The sequence below is a fragment of the Pimephales promelas genome, chromosome 9 (assembly GCF_988280905.1).
Source record: "Pimephales promelas chromosome 9, fPimPro1.hap1.1, whole genome shotgun sequence".
NCBI classification, from domain to species: Eukaryota; Metazoa; Chordata; class Actinopteri; order Cypriniformes; family Leuciscidae; genus Pimephales; species Pimephales promelas.
In genome coordinates this window covers 36,339,748-36,359,310 of record NC_142777.1, presented here as the reverse complement: position 1 = coordinate 36,359,310, position 19,563 = coordinate 36,339,748, and the positions used below count along the sequence as shown (strand labels likewise).

General features: G+C 39.6%; 1 protein-coding gene across 4 annotated transcripts in view; it reads right to left on the bottom strand.

Moving 5' to 3' along the window:
* The window catches only part of LOC120473285 (protocadherin gamma-A11), a 171,708-nt gene extending 156,273 nt beyond the window's left edge, over positions 1-15,435 (bottom strand). The window contains exon 1 of one of the 4 annotated variants that reach the window (XM_039663063.2): positions 12,943-15,435. In XM_039663063.2, the coding sequence (XP_039518997.2) occupies positions 12,943-15,351 (2,409 nt within the window). In that variant the 5' untranslated portion in view covers positions 15,352-15,435. Of the gene's footprint in view, positions 1-1,273; positions 3,769-5,478; positions 7,972-9,457; positions 11,992-12,942 lie in introns of those variants that run through there. The other 3 variants (XM_089135087.1, XM_089135082.1, XM_089135086.1) reach the window with 3 other exon arrangements.
* Positions 15,436-19,563: the final 4,128 nt, after the last annotated feature.

The window sequence follows — 19,563 nt, the reverse complement described above, 5'->3', positions numbered from 1 at the left end:
AAACAGCATCATTTAAGGTACTAATAAAAAAATAAAATGAAATAAAAAGTATAGAAGGCTAGATTATTCTATGAGCAACTTACCCAAACGTCAAGAATACACTCTGATGCAGCACCGCGGACAGCGAAAGTAAAACATGATCAACGCTATTTCCATTCCCACTTAAAAGGTATTTAACAACGATTGAGTCGGAATTAAAATTTTCCTTAAAAGCCACATTTAACATGAAGGAGACATCGATGAGAGGAACGCAAAATTAGTCATGCCTAAAACAGCAGTATTTTGTCATATATTCGATTACAAAAATCCGAATAAATACAGGCACTATAAGAGATGTTCGAAAACACACTGAAATGCGCTTGACAAAACGATTAGTCAAAAGAACAAGTCAGTTTTAGATTTCTTTAAATGTGACCATAAAGGCTTACTGCAAGATCTTTTGTAAAAAACAAACAAAAATATAGCGATTAAAAGGAATGCAAAACTCAATAACACGACTTGTAAAACATGATATTAACACAGTTATACATGAGCAAAATCTAAAACTAAATTAAGACTAATTTATATATTTTTTTTTTCAGATTTTAAAATGAACTTCACAAATGTTCATATGTCTAAAAGCACTTGAGTGAGGCGCAGCGATTTTGCTATTTTAAAAAGTATGTTTTCAGTGAAAGAGGTCAAATAAACTCCATTTACACATTCAATCTGTAAATCCAGTCAATGCCTCAACCGTTTAACATCATCTGTTGTCCACAGCGAACTGTGATGTCAGTGCTGAACATGACATCATGAACACAGTGGACAGAAACAATGTGAATGTCAACGATGGCACTGATAAACAACAACACATGGTTAAATTGGAAAATTCTAACTCTGAAACTCTGTGTTTGAAATAACGCATTAAATGACTTTACAATATCAAGGGCCCGGAACATTCTCGTAGAATTTAAAAGAGAACAATCTTGATTTTCAACAGCATCTATTCTTAAAAACACGAATGAATTTAGACAAAGTATAGAGGGAAAAACCTCACCAGCAAAAGACACTGTCTGTACTGAGCCATGGACAGCAAATAGAAAAATAACTTCTTTGTGCATCAAATGAAAACACTGATACACATGAAAACACTGATATAACTTTTCAGACTTTAAACTGACCTTCTAATTTATTCAAGTCTAGAATATCACTTGAGTCAGCCACGTATTTTTTTTCTGGCCAATGAAAGGCCAACACACAAAAATATTCTTTTTGGAAAATAGGTTAGTCCTACCTGAAACGAGTCGTTCATTTCTGCATCGAGTCCTTCAAGATCATCCACAGCGGACTGAGTCTTTTTCAGAGTCAGGTCAGCAGTCAGTGTGCCCTCATTATAAGACCTGACGAACTTGAAGTCACTCGTGCGCGAGCCCGTGGTCAGGTACGCGTCATAATTGTAAGCGCTGCGGAGAGTTCCCGCGCCCTCCACCTCTGCGTAATTTGGAGGGAGATATGCGCTGGGAATGGCTACAGCTCCATCAAACAACAGTCTGGGCTTTCTCCTGCGACAAAACCTCACGGCCAGGATGATGATGATGAAGGTCAGGAAGAAAGTGGACACGGACACCAGCGCGATGATCAAATAAAACGTCAGTTTGGAGCTGCTCTCGTCATGAGACATGTCTTTCAGTTCTGGAACTTCAGCCAAGTTATCTGATATGAGTAAATACAGCGCGCACGTGGCCGAGAGAGAGGGCTGTCCGTTATCTCTCACGGACACAATAAGGTTCTGTTTCATGCTGTCAGATTCAGAAATGTCCCGCTGCGTCCTGATCTCCCCGCTGTGGACACCGATAGTGAAAAGTCCCGGATCAGTCGCTTTAATAATGTGATACGAGAGCCACGCGTTCTGTCCAGAATCCGCGTCCACAGAGATCACCTTGGAGACCAGGGAGCGCGCCTGGGCAGCTTTAGGGACCATCTCGGTCATGAAGGAGTTTCCTTCCGGAGAGGGGTATAATATCTGAGGGGAGTTGTCATTCTCATCCGATATGAAGACACTCACGGTCACGTTACTGCTCAGAGGAGGAGAACCGTTGTCTCTGGCTAACACGAGCACTTTGAAACTCTTCAGCTGTTCGTAATCAAACGACCTCACAGCATGAATGACCCCGGTGTCTCCGTTAATGGATAGAAAGAAGGACACCGGTGCGCCATTGACATCAGAGGACAACAGAGAATAAACTACAGTGCCATTCTGTCTCCAGTCCGGGTCTGTAGCTGATACTGAACAAATAGAGGAGCCCGGTGTGTTATTTTCTTGCACATGAGCTCTGTAATTCTGCTCCTCAAATACAGGTGGATTATCATTGACGTCAGATACAGTCAAGTGAATATTCTTAGTGGAAGATAAAGGCGGAGAGCCCTCATCAGTAGCAGTGATTGTAATATTATAATCAGAGAGCAGCTCGCGGTCTAATTCACCTGTGGTCACCAGAGAATAGTAGTTTTTGATTGAAGGAACGAGTTTAAACGGGACATTTTGCTGAATGGAGCAGCGCACCTGTCCGTTATTCTCAGAGTCTCTGTCCTGAACATTAATGATGCCAACCTCTGTACCGGGTAACGCGTTCTCGGGAATGGGGATTTTTAGAGATTTAATCATAATGATAGGGACATTATCGTTGGTATCAACAACATCAATTAATACAGTACAATAACTGACTAACCCTTGGCCATCTTTAGCTTGAATTGTAAGTTCAATTGAGCTTTCCTCCTCATAATCAATGAGCCCCGTTAGTTTAATCTCTCCAGACAATGGATCCAGCGAAAATGTTTGCAGGTGGTTTTCAGTCAAATGACCAAATTCATACGTCACTTCCCCATTCTGTCCCTCGTCAGCATCAGTAGCGCTCACTGTCACCACTACAGTATCTACAGGAGCATTTTCAGGCAGACTGACTTTATAGACGGCCTGACTAAAGACTGGAGCATTATCATTAGCATCCAACACAGTGACGTGTATGGCTACAGTCCCTGATCTCGGTGGAGTCCCGCCGTCTACCGCAGTAAGAATTAAAGTCACCTCTTTCTGCTGCTCTCGATCCAGCTCTTTATTAAGAACGAGCTCTCCATATTTCCTTCCATTTGCCATAGTAACTACATTAAGAAGAAAATGTTCATTATTTTGAAGTGTATATGACTGCACTGAATTCATTCCAATATCGGAATCATGAGCCTCTTCTAATAAATAACGAGATCCTTTGTCTGCAGATTCCCTAATTTCGAAATTGATTAGAGTTTGTTTGAATTGTGGTGAATTATCGTTTAAGTCCTGAATATTGAGAATAAATCGATGCAGCTCCAAAGGGTTTTCTAACACGAGCTCCTGCTTCAAAACGCATGAAGCTTTCTTTCCACAAAGACTCTCCCTGTCGATTCTCTCCGCTACGGTCAGTTCTCCAGTATTCAGATTAATGTCACAGTATCGTTTTCTGTTACCTTCAGTATCAATGCGAGCCTTACGAGATGACAGTCTGTTCACATCGAGCCCGAGATCCTTTGCTATATTTCCAATCACAGATCCGCGTTTCATCTCCTCCGGGAAAGAATAGCTCACGTCTCCATAAGCGGTGTGCGCCATCAGCACGAAGAACAAAAGGCCGAACATCTCAGCAAAAACGCAGAACCTTTGAAATCCCAAAGAAATTAATTCTTGCAACACAGCAATATACATGCACCAAGAAAAAAAATATTTAAATCTAAATTTAGAAATGTAGACAGTTGATGAGTCAGTCTCCGTCGACGATTTTCTATAATGAGGCGAGCTTTAAACCCTGTGTATGACATCAGAAGCAGGGTGGAGAGATGTGTATTGGACACACTCATGGTTTTGCAGGTGAACAGCGACACTATGAGTTAAAAGAAGAAACTGCATGATATTTGTATCTTTTGACAGAATTAAGTGCTGGAATGTACAACTACTTGGACATACTGAAATATGTTGATAAACAAGCAGCGACATTCACTGAAAACTGGAAGATAAATATAAAACCACAACATGACATTAACTGAAGACTGGGAGATAAAAATAAAACCAAAACATATAAGGTACTAAAGCAAAAACAGCTGTTTAGATTGTAACATTATTTCGTAGCAAAAAACCCCAAAAGCAAGAATAAATCCCTGTGCAGCACCACGGACAGCGACAGTCAGGTTTGACTGGAGATCAATGCTTCTATTTCTACATAAAAATGACATTAAAAAAATGCTGATATCGGAATTTATTTGCCTTTATAAAGACATATTTCACACAAAGGAGACATCGATGAAATAAACAAATAAAACAGCAACATTTGATCATATTCGATTAATATCCGTATCCATATAAAGGCAAATAAAGTAACAGAAAAAAATGATAATATGATCTCGACAAAACTATTATTGAAAAGACCGAGTCAGTTTCAGATATTTAAAATGCCTGTCAATTAAATTACATTTAGGCCAACACATTTAATCTGCATATCCAGTCCATAACTATTTATCTAAAGAAAGTATTCGTTAGTCCTACTTTAAGGAGTAACTCGTGTCCTCACTATGTCCTTCAAGATCACAAGAACACACATTTGACCAATTTATAAAGAATTCACTTGTAGACAACACAAATGTCTGAATCTAATTCATTGTCAATAATAACACAAAAATTGAGGTAAACGCTCAACATCCCCTGTTGTTTATAGCGAACTGTGACGTCAGTCCTGAATATGACATCAACAGAGTGGACAGAAACAATGTGAATGTCAACGGTGGGACAAAAACACAGAGTTACATTGGGAAACTCTAATAACTCTGAAGACAAATGGCAAAACTTGGATACAACTCACGAAATGATTTCACAATATCAATGGCCCGGAACAACCACATATTCGTGTAGAATTTAAGAGAACAAGCTCGATTTGCAAGAACATCTATTCGTATATATAAAAAAAAAACATTAAAAAAGGGAAAAAAATAAACATGACTGTAGACACAGTATAGAGCAAAACATCTCAGCAAAAGACACTGTCTGTTGAGTACCACAGCAAATAGAAATATGCTTAAAAAATGAGCATATATTTATATTAAACGCGTCAAGAACAAAAGAAGTAAATTAAATATAGAGAAACTCACCAACTGAGTTTGAACCATATAATCTAAACTGTCAACATTTCTGAAATCCCTTTTAAAAAACTTTTTGTGAAAAAAATATATCTAATGTCAAATTTTATTTAGCAAAATTGGACCCGATTTACAACATTACAGACAAAAAAAAAACTTGATTGTGAAAAATTATTTTAGGAAAAAACTGACATAGCTTTTCAGACTTAATTACTCTGTAAAATATTCAAGTGTTCAAATATCACTTGAGTGAGCAAGTATTTAAAAAATAAACACAAATTGAATCGGTTGCAAATGAAAGAAGAAGACAAATAAATATTTTCTAAAAAATTTTGGTCCTACCTGAAAAGAGTCGATCATTTCCGCATCAAGTCCTTCCAGATCATCCACAGCGGACTGAGTCTTTTTCAGAGTCAGGTCAGCAGTCAGTGTGCCCTCATTATAAGACCTGACGAACTTGAAGTCACTAGTGCGCGAGCCCGTGGTCAGGTACGCGTCATAATTGTAAGCGCTGCGGAGAGTTCCCGCGCCCTCCACCTCTGCGTAATTTGGAGGGAGATACGCGCTGGGAATGGCTACAGCTCCATCAAACAACAGTCTGGGCTTTCTCCTGCGACAAAACCTCACGGCCAGGATGATGATGATGAAGGTCAGGAAGAAAGTGGACACGGACACCAGCGCGATGATCAAATAAAAAGTCAGTTTGGAGCTGCTCTCGTCATGAGACATGTCTTTCAGTTCTGGAACTTCAGCCAAGTTATCTGATATGAGTAAATACAGCGCGCACGTGGCTGAGAGAGAGGGCTGGCCGTTATCTCTCACGGACACAATAAGGTTCTGTTTCATGCTGTCAGATTCAGAAATGTCCCGCTGCGTCCTGATCTCCCCGCTGTGGACACCGATAGTGAAAAGTCCCGGATCAGTCGCTTTAATAATGTGATACGAGAGCCACGCGTTCTGTCCAGAATCCGCGTCCACGGCGATCACCTTGGAGACCAGGGAGCGCGCCTGCGCTGCTTTGGGGACCATCTCGGTCATGAAGGAGTTTCCTTCCGGAGAGGGGTATAATATCTGAGGGGAGTTGTCATTCTCATCCGATATGAAGACACTCACGGTCACGTTACTGCTCAGAGGAGGAGAACCGTTGTCTCTGGCTAACACGAGCACTTTGAAACTCTTCAACTGTTCGTAATCAAACGACCTCACGGCATGAATGACCCCGGTGTCTCCGTTAATGGATAGAAAGGAGGACACCGGTGCGCCATTGACATCAGAGGACAACAGAGAATAAACTACAGTGCCATTCTGTCTCCAGTCCGGGTCTGTAGCTGATACTGAACAAATAGAGGAGCCCGGTGTGTTATTTTCTTGCACATGAGCTCTGTAATTCTGCTCCTCAAATACAGGTGGATTATCATTGACGTCAGATACAGTCAAGTGAATATTCTTAGTGGAAGATAAAGGCGGAGAGCCCTCATCAGTAGCAGTGATTGTAATATTATAATCAGAGAGCAGCTCGCGGTCTAATTCACCTGTGGTCACCAGAGAATAGTAGTTTTTGATTGAAGGAACGAGTTTAAACGGGACGTTTTGCTGAATGGAGCAGCGCACCTGTCCGTTATTCTCAGAGTCTCTGTCCTGAACATTAATGATGCCAACCTCTGTACCGGGTAACGCGCTCTCAGGAACGGGGCTGTTAAGGGATTTAATCACTATAATTGGAGAATTGTCATTAACATCGGTAATCTCTATAATTATTTTGGTGTCCGAAGAAAGACCAGCGCCGTCCTTTCCCTCAATGAGCATTTCATATTTTATCTCCTCCTCAAAATCAATGGGTCCTTTAACTTTAATCTCTCCATTATTTTCATTAAGATCAAATAATTCTTTCGCAATTCCGGAAATACGGCTGAACTCATAAAACACTTCTCCATTCTGTCCCTCGTCAGCATCAGTAGCGCTCACTGTCACCACTACAGTATCTACAGGAGCATTTTCAGGCAGACTGACTTTATAGACGGCCTGACTAAAGACTGGAGCATTATCATTAGCATCCAGCACAGTGACGTGTATGGCTACAGTCCCTGATCTCGGTGGAGTCCCGCCGTCTACCGCAGTAAGAATTAAAGTCACCTCTTTCTGCTGCTCTCGATCCAGCTCTTTGTCTAACACTAACTCAATATTTTTGCCACCATCCGCCTTTGTACTTACAGATAAAAGAAAGTTGTCGTCTTTTTCAATCGAATACCTTTGTACTCCATTATTTCCTATGTCAGCATCATGCGCCTCATTAACGCGGAACCGAGCGCCTTTTACAGCATTCTCACTTATCTCAAGCTTTATCGTGTCTTTAGGGAATGTTGGCGTGTTATCATTAATATCTTGTATTTGGATAGTGACACGGTGTATTTCCAATGGGTGTTCTAGAACTAATTCAAAATTAAGGGCACAGGACATTCTTTCATTACACAGTCCCTCCCTGTCGATTCTCTCCGCTACGGTCAGTTCTCCAGTATTCAGATTAATGTCACAGTATCGTTTTCTGTTACCTTCAGTATCAATGCGAGCCTTACGAGATGACAGTCTGTTCACATCGAGCCCGAGATCCTTTGCTATATTTCCAATCACAGATCCGCGTTTCATCTCCTCCGGGAAAGAATAGCTCACGTCTCCATAAGCGGTGTGCGCCATCAGCACGAAGAACAAAAGGCCGAACATCTCTGCAGAAACGCAGAACCTTTGAAATCCCAAAGAATTTATTCTTGCAACACAGCAATATACATGCACCAAAAAAAATGTAAATCTAAATTTAGAAATGTAGACAGAATACAGTTTATGAGGCAGTCTCCGTCGACGATTTTCTATAATGAGACGAGCTTGAAGCCCTGTGTATGACATCAGAAGCAGGGTGGAGAGATGTGTATTTGACACACTAATGGTTTTGCTAGTGAACAGCGACACTGTGAGTTAAAATAAGAAAATGCATGACATTCTGACAGTATGAAGTCCAGAAATATACGTATACTCTCTGCAAGAACATGAACAAGAATTAAAAATTCACTGAAGAGATAAATACGACCACAACATTAAATGCCCTTCGTAAATGCCAGTTCAGCATCACGGAGGGCATACAATTACAACATAAAAAAAATGCACTATGCCATTTTAAATGACTAAAATAGCTTTAAAAGTGTTGACATTATAATTTAATCGCATTCATAAGCCAATTTAAATCGATTAGAGAAACGCAAAACTACATGAAGTAGCAACAATTTATCCACGAGGAGGACACAAACAAATGTGAGATAAAATGAAACATTGAACTTGACAGAACTCTTAGTCAACGAGACTTAATACTTTCCCCAAAATAGCACCATTAAAAAACGTTAAGCCCTTAAATTTAAAATATAGTGACTAAAAAGAATGAATAACTCTTATAAAACACTGATTCATGAAACCTACAATTCCTAAAACATTAACAGAAACCGCAATATACCAATGCATCTTCATTTCGTACTTAAAACATCTCAAATCTGTTCATGGGAGTAAAATAAAGCGCTTGAATGAACCGGAAGATCTTTCAAAATAGTCAATTAAAATGCAAATACTGTAGACATTCAGCAAAAAGGCTGTATAATAAAAAAAACCGTATATAAGATTTCGTCATTACTTAAAGACAATTACTGCATTTCCGCAACAACTCCTTCACAATCACCATGACAAATAATAATAATAATAATAAACATGTTACAAAAAATACATATAAAGCAGAAGGCAAATGTCTAAATATTGTTAATGATGAATATAGGCTGGTGGTGGCACAACATATAGCGACATTCTCCTCAACTATGTCAGTGTCTCATGACGCAATCCATCGGGCACATCATGTCACAGGTTTCAGTGGCACGGAAGCCATTGCCACATGCCGCTGTGCTTGGTGGCACATCCAGTTTTCATTGGCATGTGACAGTGGCTTCTGTGCGTATATGCCATGCCACTTCATGATATCGCCTCTCCATAATATTAGCTTATTTCTGGACGAATATGAATAAATGACTCACATGGATTTTATTTGCAGCTGACTAAACCTTATTTTTGAATACAAAATATTGACATAAAAACTAAATATAAACAATAAACCAATTAAATTAATCCACTTTTAAGATTTCAAATAGATTTTTAGTCATGTTCATGTGTCTAAAATGTGCTTGAATGAGTCATGTGCTCTTGTTGTCGGTGAAAGCACAAAATTTCAAAATACAAAAAGACGATGCAAGTAAGTACAGACAATAACATGTAAAATATATATACTTGGTCCTACCTGAAACGAGTCGTTAATTTCCGCATCAAGTCCTTCAAGATCATCCACAGCGGACTGAGTCTTTTTCAGAGTCAGGTCAGCAGTCAGTGTGCCCTCATTATAAGACCTGACGAACTTGAAGTCACTCGTGCGCGAGCCCGTGGTCAGGTACGCGTCATAATTGTAAGTGCTGCGGAGAGTTCCCGCGCCCTCCACCTCTGCGTAATTTGGAGGGAGATACGCGCTGGGAATGGCTACAGCTCCATCAAACAACAGTCTGGGCTTTCTCCTGCGACAAAACCTCACGGCCAGGATGATGATGATGAAGGTCAGGAAGAAAGTGGACACGGACACCAGCGCGATGATCAAATAAAACGTCAGTTTGGAGCTGCTCTCGTCATGAGACATGTCTTTCAGTTCTGGAACTTCAGCCAAGTTATCTGATATGAGTAAATACAGCGCGCACGTGGCCGAGAGAGAGGGCTGTCCGTTATCTCTCACGGACACAATAAGGTTCTGTTTCATGCTGTCAGATTCAGAAATGTCCCGCTGCGTCCTGATCTCCCCGCTGTGGACACCGATAGTGAAAAGTCCCGGATCAGTCGCTTTAATAATGTGATACGAGAGCCACGCGTTCTGTCCAGAATCCGCGTCCACGGCGATCACCTTGGAGACCAGGGAGCGCGCCTGCGCAGCTTTGGGGACCATCTCGGTCATGAAGGAGTTTCCTTCCGGAGAGGGGTATAATATCTGAGGGGAGTTGTCATTCTCATCCGATATGAAGACACTCACGGTCACGTTACTGCTCAGAGGAGGAGAACCGTTGTCTCTGGCTAACACGAGCACTTTGAAACTCTTCAACTGTTCGTAATCAAACGATCTCACGGCATGAATGACCCCGGTGTCTCCGTTAATGGATAGAAAGGAGGACACCGGTGCGCCATTGACATCAGAGGACAACAGAGAATAAACTACAGTGCCATTCTGTCTCCAGTCCGGGTCTGTAGCTGATACTGAACAAATAGAGGAGCCCGGTGTGTTATTTTCTTGCACATGAGCTCTGTAATTCTGCTCCTCAAATACAGGTGGATTATCATTGACGTCAGATACAGTCAAGTGAATATTCTTAGTGGAAGATAAAGGCGGAGAGCCCTCATCAGTAGCAGTGATTGTAATATTATAATCAGAGAGCAGCTCGCGGTCTAATTCACCTGTGGTCACCAGAGAATAGTAGTTTTTGATTGAAGGAACGAGTTTAAACGGGACGTTTTGCTGAATGGAGCAGCGCACCTGTCCGTTATTCTCAGAGTCTCTGTCCTGAACATTAATGATGCCAACCTCTGTACCGGGTAACGCGTTCTCGGGAATGGGACTATTAAGAGAGCTAATTACTATTATAGGGCTGTTATCATTGATATCAATAATATCTACTATTACTGTGCAATGACTCGCTAACCCTTGTCCATCTTTGGCTTGAATTGGCAGTTCAATTAAATTCTCCTCCTCGTAATCAATGAGTCCAGTTAGTTTAATCTCTCCAGACAACGAATTAAGAGAAAATATTTCTAGAAGTTGTTCGGATAAATGACCAAATTCATAGGCAACTTCCCCATTTTGTCCCTCGTCAGCATCAGTAGCGCTCACTGTCACCACTACAGTATCTACAGGAGCATTTTCAGGCAGACTGACTTTATAGACGGCCTGACTAAAGACTGGAGCATTATCATTAGCATCCAGCACAGTGACGTGTATGGCTACAGTCCCTGATCTCGGTGGAGTCCCGCCGTCTACCGCAGTAAGAATTAAAGTCACCTCTTTCTGCTGCTCACGATCCAGCTCTTTATTAAGAACGAGCTCTCCGTATTTTCTTCCATTTGAACGCGTTAATACACTAAGAAGAAAGTGTTCATTGGCTTGCATTACATATGTCTGCACTGAATTCATGCCAATGTCCGCATCGTGGGCTTCATCTAATAAATAACGAGATCCTTTATCTGCCGATTCCTGTATTTCGAATTTGATTACACTTTGTTTGAATTGTGGTGAATTATCATTGATGTCCTCAATATTGAGAATAAAGCGGTGTAGTTCTAATGGATTTTCCAGCACGAGCTCTTGTTTTAAAACACATGAAGCTTTCTTTCCACAAATCTCCTCTCTGTCGATTCTCTCCGCTACGGTCAGTTCTCCAGTATTCAGATTAATGTCACAGTATCGTTTTCTGTTACCTTCAGTATCAATGCGAGCCTTACGAGATGACAGTCTGTTCACATCGAGCCCGAGATCCTTTGCTATATTTCCAATCACAGATCCGCGTTTCATCTCCTCCGGGAAAGAATAGCTCACGTCTCCATAAGCGGTGTGCGCCATCAGCACGAAGAACAAAAGCCCAAACATCTCAGCAGAAACGCAGAACCTTTTAAATCCCAAAGAAATGTATTTTTGCATCACAGCAATATACATACACCAAGAAAAAAAATACTTAAATCTAAATTTAGAAATTTAGACAGGAGACGGTATATGAGGCAGTCTCCGTCGACGATTTTCTATAATGAGACGAGCTTGAAGCCCTGTGTATGACATCAGAAAGCAGGGTGGAGAGATGTGCACTGGAAAAACACATGGTTTTGCTAGTGAACAGCGACACTGTGAGTTAAAATACGAAACTGCATGTCATTCTGACAATATGAAATCCTAGAATCTACACCGAGTATATTATATGCAAGAACATGAACACGCTGCAACATTCACTGAAGAGAAATATCACCACAACATGTAAAGTACTCAAACAACGTAGCCCTCCGGATATGCAAGTTCAGCACCACGGACAGCGACACGGCAATATAAAATGATATATAAAATTGTTCCATGCAATTTTCAATCCGACTGAAAGATCTTTAAAAAGAGTTGACATTGGAATTGAATCGCCTTCATAAGCCAATTCACATCAATGAGAGAAAGTATATAACTTCTTAAAATAGCAACAATTTATCCGCACAACTAGTGTTATATAAAATGGTAAAATGAGATTGATAGAACTCTTAGTCAAAGAGATTTACTCTCCACATGTAAAACAACACAAATGACTGGCTCTTGTTCATGGTCAATATATGGTGATCCCACAACATAAGGTATCAGTGCATGGCACGAGACGCAATACATCGTCACATGTTTTAGTGGCACATGTCAATATCCACTGGCACTGGCACTGGCACGGGGGGCGGGGGGGGGGGGGGTATTTGTAACCAACTAGTTTTTTTTTTCTTTTTTTTTTAAATACACATTATTAACATATAATAATAATAAACCAAATAAATTTGTCCACTTTTCAGATTTCAAAATGTTTTTGTCATGTTCATGTGTCTAATGGCACTAGAATGAGTCAAATGTTCTTGTTGTAAGTGGAAGCAGTACATTTTAAATACAAAAAGACATAATGCAATAGGACAATATGAAAGTATACAGACAATAAAATATCAAATAATTAAATGTATACTTGGTCCTACCTGAAACGAGTCGCTCATTTCGGCATCAAGTCCTTCAAGATCATCCACAGCGGACTGAGTCTTTTTCAGAGTCAGGTCAGCAGTCAGTGTGCCCTCATTATAAGACCTGACGAACTTGAAGTCACTCGTGCGCGAGCCCGTGGTCAGGTACGCGTCATAATTGTAAGCGCTGCGGAGCGTTCCCGCGCCCTCCACCTCTGCGTAATTTGGAGGGAGATACGCGCTGGGAATGGCTACAGCTCCATCAAACAACAGTCTGGGCTTTCTCCTGCGACAAAACCTCACGGCCAGGATGATGATGATGAAGGTCAGGAAGAAAGTGGACACGGACACCAGCGCGATGATCAAATAAAACGTCAGTTTGGAGCTGCTCTCGTCATGAGACATGTCTTTCAGTTCTGGAACTTCAGCCAAGTTATCCGATATGAGTAAATACAGCGCGCACGTGGCCGAGAGAGAGGGCTGTCCGTTATCTCTCACGGACACAATAAGGTTCTGTTTCATGCTGTCAGATTCAGAAATGTCCCGCTGCGTCCTGATCTCCCCGCTGTGGACACCGATAGTGAAAAGTCCCGGATCAGTCGCTTTAATAATGTGATACGAGAGCCACGCGTTCTGTCCAGAATCCGCGTCCACGGCGATCACCTTGGAGACCAGGGAGCGCGCCTGCGCAGCTTTGGGGACCATCTCGGTCATGAAGGAGTTTCCTTCCGGAGAGGGGTATAATATCTGAGGGGAGTTGTCATTCTCATCCGATATGAAGACACTCACGGTCACGTTACTGCTCAGAGGAGGAGAACCGTTGTCTCTGGCTAACACGAGCACTTTGAAACTCTTCAACTGTTCGTAATCAAACGACTTCACGGCATGAATGACCCCGGTGTCTCCGTTAATGGATAGAAAGGAGGACACCGGTGCGCCATTGACATCAGAGGACAACAGAGAATAAACTACAGTGCCATTCTGTCTCCAGTCCGGGTCTGTAGCTGATACTGAACAAATAGAGGAGCCCGGTGTGTTATTTTCTTGCACATGAGCTCTGTAATTCTGCTCCTCAAATACAGGTGGATTATCATTGACGTCAGATACAGTCAAGTGAATATTCTTAGTGGAAGATAAAGGCGGAGAGCCCTCATCAGTAGCAGTGATTGTAATATTATAATCAGAGAGCAGCTCGCGGTCTAATTCACCTGTGGTCACCAGAGAATAGTAGTTTTTGATTGAAGGAACGAGTTTAAACGGGACGTTTTGCTGAATGGAGCAGCGCACCTGTCCGTTATTCTCAGAGTCTCTGTCCTGAACATTAATGATGCCAACCTCTGTACCGGGTAACGCGTTCTCGGGAATCAATATTTTGACAGATTTAGTCATTATTGTGGGGGCGTTATCATTGACATCCGTAACATATATTAATACAGTGGATCGACCTGCTAACCCTTGACCATCTTTAGCTTGAATCGGTAGTTCAATTGAACTCTCTTCCTCATAATCTAAGATGCCTTTCATTTTAAGCTCTCCAGACACTGCATCGAGAAAAAATATTTCTAAAAAATTTTCGGATAAATGACCAAATTCATACGTCACTTCTCCATTCTGTCCCTCGTCAGCATCAGTAGCGCTCACTGTCACCACTACAGTATCTACAGGAGCATTTTCAGGCAGACTGACTTTATAGACGGCCTGACTAAAGACTGGAGCATTATCATTAGCATCCAGCACAGTGACGTGTATGGCTACAGTCCCTGATCTCGGTGGAGTCCCGCCGTCTACCGCAGTAAGAATTAAAGTCACCTCTTTCTGCTGCTCTCGATCCAGCTCTTTATTAAGAACGAGCTCTCCGTATTTTCCTCCATTTGCCCCAGTAAGGACACTTAGGAGAAAATAGTGATTGTTTTCCAATGTATATGTCTGCACTGAATTAATGCCAATATCCGCATCGTGTGCCTCATCTAATAAATAACGAGATCCTTTGTCTGCCGATTCCCGTATTTCGAATTTGATCGTACTTTGTTTGAACTGTGGTGAATTATCATTGATGTCTTGAATATTAAAAATAAATCGATACAGCTCTAAAGGATTTTCCAGCACGAGCTCTTGTTTAATAACGCACGAAGCCTTTCTTCCACAAATCTCCTCTCTGTCGATTCTCTCCGCTACGGTCAGTTCTCCAGTATTCAGATTAATATCACAGTATCGTTTTCTGTTACCTTCAGTATCAATTCGTGCATCACGACTTGACAGCCTCTTCACATCGAGCCCGAGATCCTTTGCTATATTTCCAATCACAGATCCGCGTTTCATCTCCTCCGGGAAAGAATAGCTCACGTCTCCATAAGCGGTGTGCGCCATCAGCACGAAGAACAAAAGGCCAAACATCTCAGCAGAAACACTGATGCCTCTGAAATCCATATGGGAAAAGGGAGGACAAGAGAAAATAAGATAGTAATAATAATGAAGACTAGGCAGGCCGTCGATGCAAACGATGTTTGCTTTAGATGAGAGCTGTAAGCCCTGAACAATGACATCAGGAAAAGGGTGGAGTAAAGTACAATACGACACAAAATGATTTTACTGGTAAACAGCGACACTGTGAGTTAAACTCAGACACTGCACAACCTTGACAACTTAGAATTAACCTTGGCTGACAGGATTGGTTTCCATCAAATTGTCTAATATCAACTCGCAACTTTGTATTGTGCAGCAGAATATTATTTTATAATGTAGACTTGAACAACAACGGGGTATACAGAGCCCATTCGAGTCACCTGGAGTGACCTATATGGGTTCCCAGGGGGTATAATTATACGTCAGAACTTCAGAATTATAAGAAAGCAATTTAATTAAAATACATTAAAATAAAGTATTTTTCCAAGTCTTGTGGTTAAGTGAAAAATACCAATGTGCAAATTTTATCTTTAACTTATTCAATAGCCTAAAGCAACGTCATCAAGGAAAAGAATACAAACCTTTTACACCTGGTAGCACAAATAACTTTTAAATTTGCATACATTTCGCTAAACTCAAGGTGAGACGAGAGAGGAGGGCCTTTACCTCGATATGGATGACTTAAATCTGAAACATGAGACAAAAATGCAAACTCTTAGAGAATGAGTACCTGTCGATGTTTTTCCATAACAAGGCAAGCAGGAATCCCTGCAAATGACATACTGAGAGTCCGATCTTATGAAAGTTCGTATCTATAGCACGAATGTCATTACTCATGGCATTTATTCGCCAAAAACAGTTTTTGCGTGTATACGCGTTTTTCGTGTGCATATGGTACGAACTTTTTGGCGTATAATACGCACGAACTCCCCACCGCCCTCCCCCCTAAACCTACCCAGGGTTTTTTAGTGCGTATAGCATAAGCACGCAAAAAACATTTTTGGCGTATAAATGCTACGAGAAATGACATTCGTTGTATAGATACGCATCTTCATGAGACTGTGTTGGTTTTACAGCGAATCGGTGTATTAAATTAAATTAGACTGGAAAATTACTTTTAACTAAATGACTTCACAAAATGAAAAACCAGCCTCAAAGTGACAGCAGAAAACGCAGTAAAACACAAATGCGTTAAATACAAAAACACTAGAGCTACATTAAACGGCCTACATCAACATGCCCGACTCACTGTGCAGCACCATGGACAGCGAAAAGCGACAAAACAGTTCACCCAAAGATGAAAATTAGCCCATGATTTACACACCGTCAAGTCATCCTGTATATGACATTGTTCTTTCGGACGAATCGGAGTTATAATGAAAAAAAATGGCCTGGCTCTTGCAAACGTTATAATGGTAGTGAATGGCTCTATCTGTTTTGAAAGCCAAAGTGCATCTATCATGGAAGTGCATCTGCTTGAAGTGTGCCACGCGGATCTGGGGTTCCTTCAGACGAATACGCAAACACGTATTTGTCTGAAAGAAGAATGTCATATCCACCTGATGACTTGGGGGTGAGTAAATCATGGGCTAATTTTCATTTTTGGGAAAAAGATTATGCATTTTAAATATGACAATAATAACGATAAATGTAGGCTATCTTTCAATGTTAATCAGCAAAAACTCTTTAAAAGAAAAAAAATAGTCAATAATAGAAATACATTTGAATTAAAATATTTGAAAAGACAAGCATTTAAACATATTTACAAATAGTTTATTAGTTTGATTATTCTGATGGCTGATGGCTGAAGAAAAAAAAAAAACTTACAACCGTCAACTCCACTTAACTAATATAAAAGGGAACTCAATGTATTATATATCCGTTAAAAACAACATAGCTAACATACAAACACTACAAACACACTTGAATTCTTTAATTCACATGGCATGGCCGGATTCAAATAATGATGAACTCATTTTTATAACGAAATGAGATATGGAAATTTAAAATGAAAAAAAAAATAGAACATATTTCGCAAACTTGTAAAAGGGCACATACATAATTGTGTTCATTATATCACATATTGTGGAAGAGAGGAGCAGAGAGAGGAGCGTCAGGAGGAGCGCAGCGGCGCGCAGTGAGTCAGGGTGGAATTACATTTCGATCCTGTCGAGCGTCTCATCTGAAATATCTCTGCATGTCAGAGGCAGAGTGCTAAACATTTATGCTCCTCATTAATAGACTATTTTAAATGGCAGAACAGGTATTATAGCAACTAAATTCTGAAAACATCGGATGCTTGTCTCTTCCCAATTAGCGTGCTTCAAATTAGAAATAAAAGCGATAATATCCAACATAAAATCAATTAATATTAACCAATTATAAATTAAAATGTTTTGAGATTAGATTTGGTGACATCTTAAACTATGTTGCTGCTACTCTGCACCACTCAGACTCATGTTATTAATATTTTAGTATAGTGAAGCTAACGAACCTGTAGTCCTTTTTATGGTAGGCCTCGTAATTATCTTAAATGTCATACGTTGTAAGGGTTAAACGCTTTTTGCAAAAAATACAAAAGCAAAAAAGCTCAACTTAAGACAGCAAAATGAAAATAATTTCATTAAAAGCAGAGAACGCGACTTGTTCACAGGATATAAAAAATGGGGTGCCAGATTTAAAATGTAATTTATATTCATACGCGTGTCTAGGGTGTTTTCATACAAAATATTGCCGCAAATGCACCCGCCTCTTCGGTTTAAAGGACTGAAAGCTTCCTCCTTCAGCATGCCATCCTTCATGATGGCGAACCTCTATCGATTTTCTGTTCACTTGCTGTGAAGAAATAGCGAGGACGCATCAATTTAAAAAGTATTAAACACGCCAGAGACGTCAATGCATGTGACATTTCACTAGTGAAAAAAAGTATTTGAAATCTATTCCCTTTTGAAATAGGCTACATTGCAAATATAGGGCTACTAACATTTTTTTTTTTTTTTTTTTTGCTCTATATATATTAAAAGTATTTTAGCATCATTACTTTTAACACACTTTAAAATAATTGTACTTTTGTACATTTTCTAAAAATATATTTTTATTTACACTTTACATAAAAATATATTTTTAAAAACTGTATTTATTTGCACTTTACTTAAAACATATATTTAAAAAAAACTCTATTTGCACTTTACTTAAAATATTTTTTTTTAAACTGTAGCTATTTATTTGCACTTAAAATATTTTTAAACTATTTATTTGCACTTTAAATAAATATATTTTTAACTGTGTAAAATTATCATTGTAACAATAATGCATTGAAAGTATACTTGCAAAATAGTATAGTATAAAATAGTATATTGTACAAAGTAACCTATAGCTAAATATTTTTATTTTTTTTATTTTTTTAATAAATGTGCATTTGATATTGAAGACAAGTCTGCAATTTTGGAATAAGCCAAATGTATTTTTACTCAAATATAATAAACTTTTATATGATAATATCCATAAATTAAACTTGACAACTTCTAATTATTTTTCTTATCATTTTGCCGTTTATACGAGTATAGGAAAATCGTGTAAATGTAACATGCGTCAAATTTGAGAGTTTAAAACAAATATAAAACAGCATTTCTTTAACCTCAGACACTGTGAAATGCTTACAGGCGGTGGCGCAGTTGAGTCGTACACACACCAGTGAGAAACCTCAGTATCTCAGTATTTGTCACGGGGGTGGAAAGAAATATTAATTAGTCATAAATAAGGGTCATAAAAACCAAAATGCATTGAAAGCAATGTCATCGGTCTGTTCCTGAACAGCTCATATCACTTCTTTATTAACATCTGGTCATGCTGCAAAGTTGCAGAGACTATTTATTTTAGATTTTAAAGTTATTCTGTATGATTTCATATACATAAATCAACATTTGGTCAATCTAAACCACGTTTTAAAGTTTCTGTGACTCAGCTTTGTTTAATCTTATTCTTATTTAAGAAGAAAGTAAATGCAAATTAATGTCAATTTTTTTAACTACCCCTTTCATTTATGTACCATTCCTGTAGTTTGAATCTTCATTATTCTCTGATAAAAGTATTAAAGCTTACAACACCCATCTCTCCTGCTAATGCAATCTAATTTAAAATCAAATCATCTGATATGGAAGCTGCTAACCTTTAGTTTGTAATCATTTCGGTTTCAGTGTTATTATTGTAGGCTAAATGTTATTATTTTACATTTTT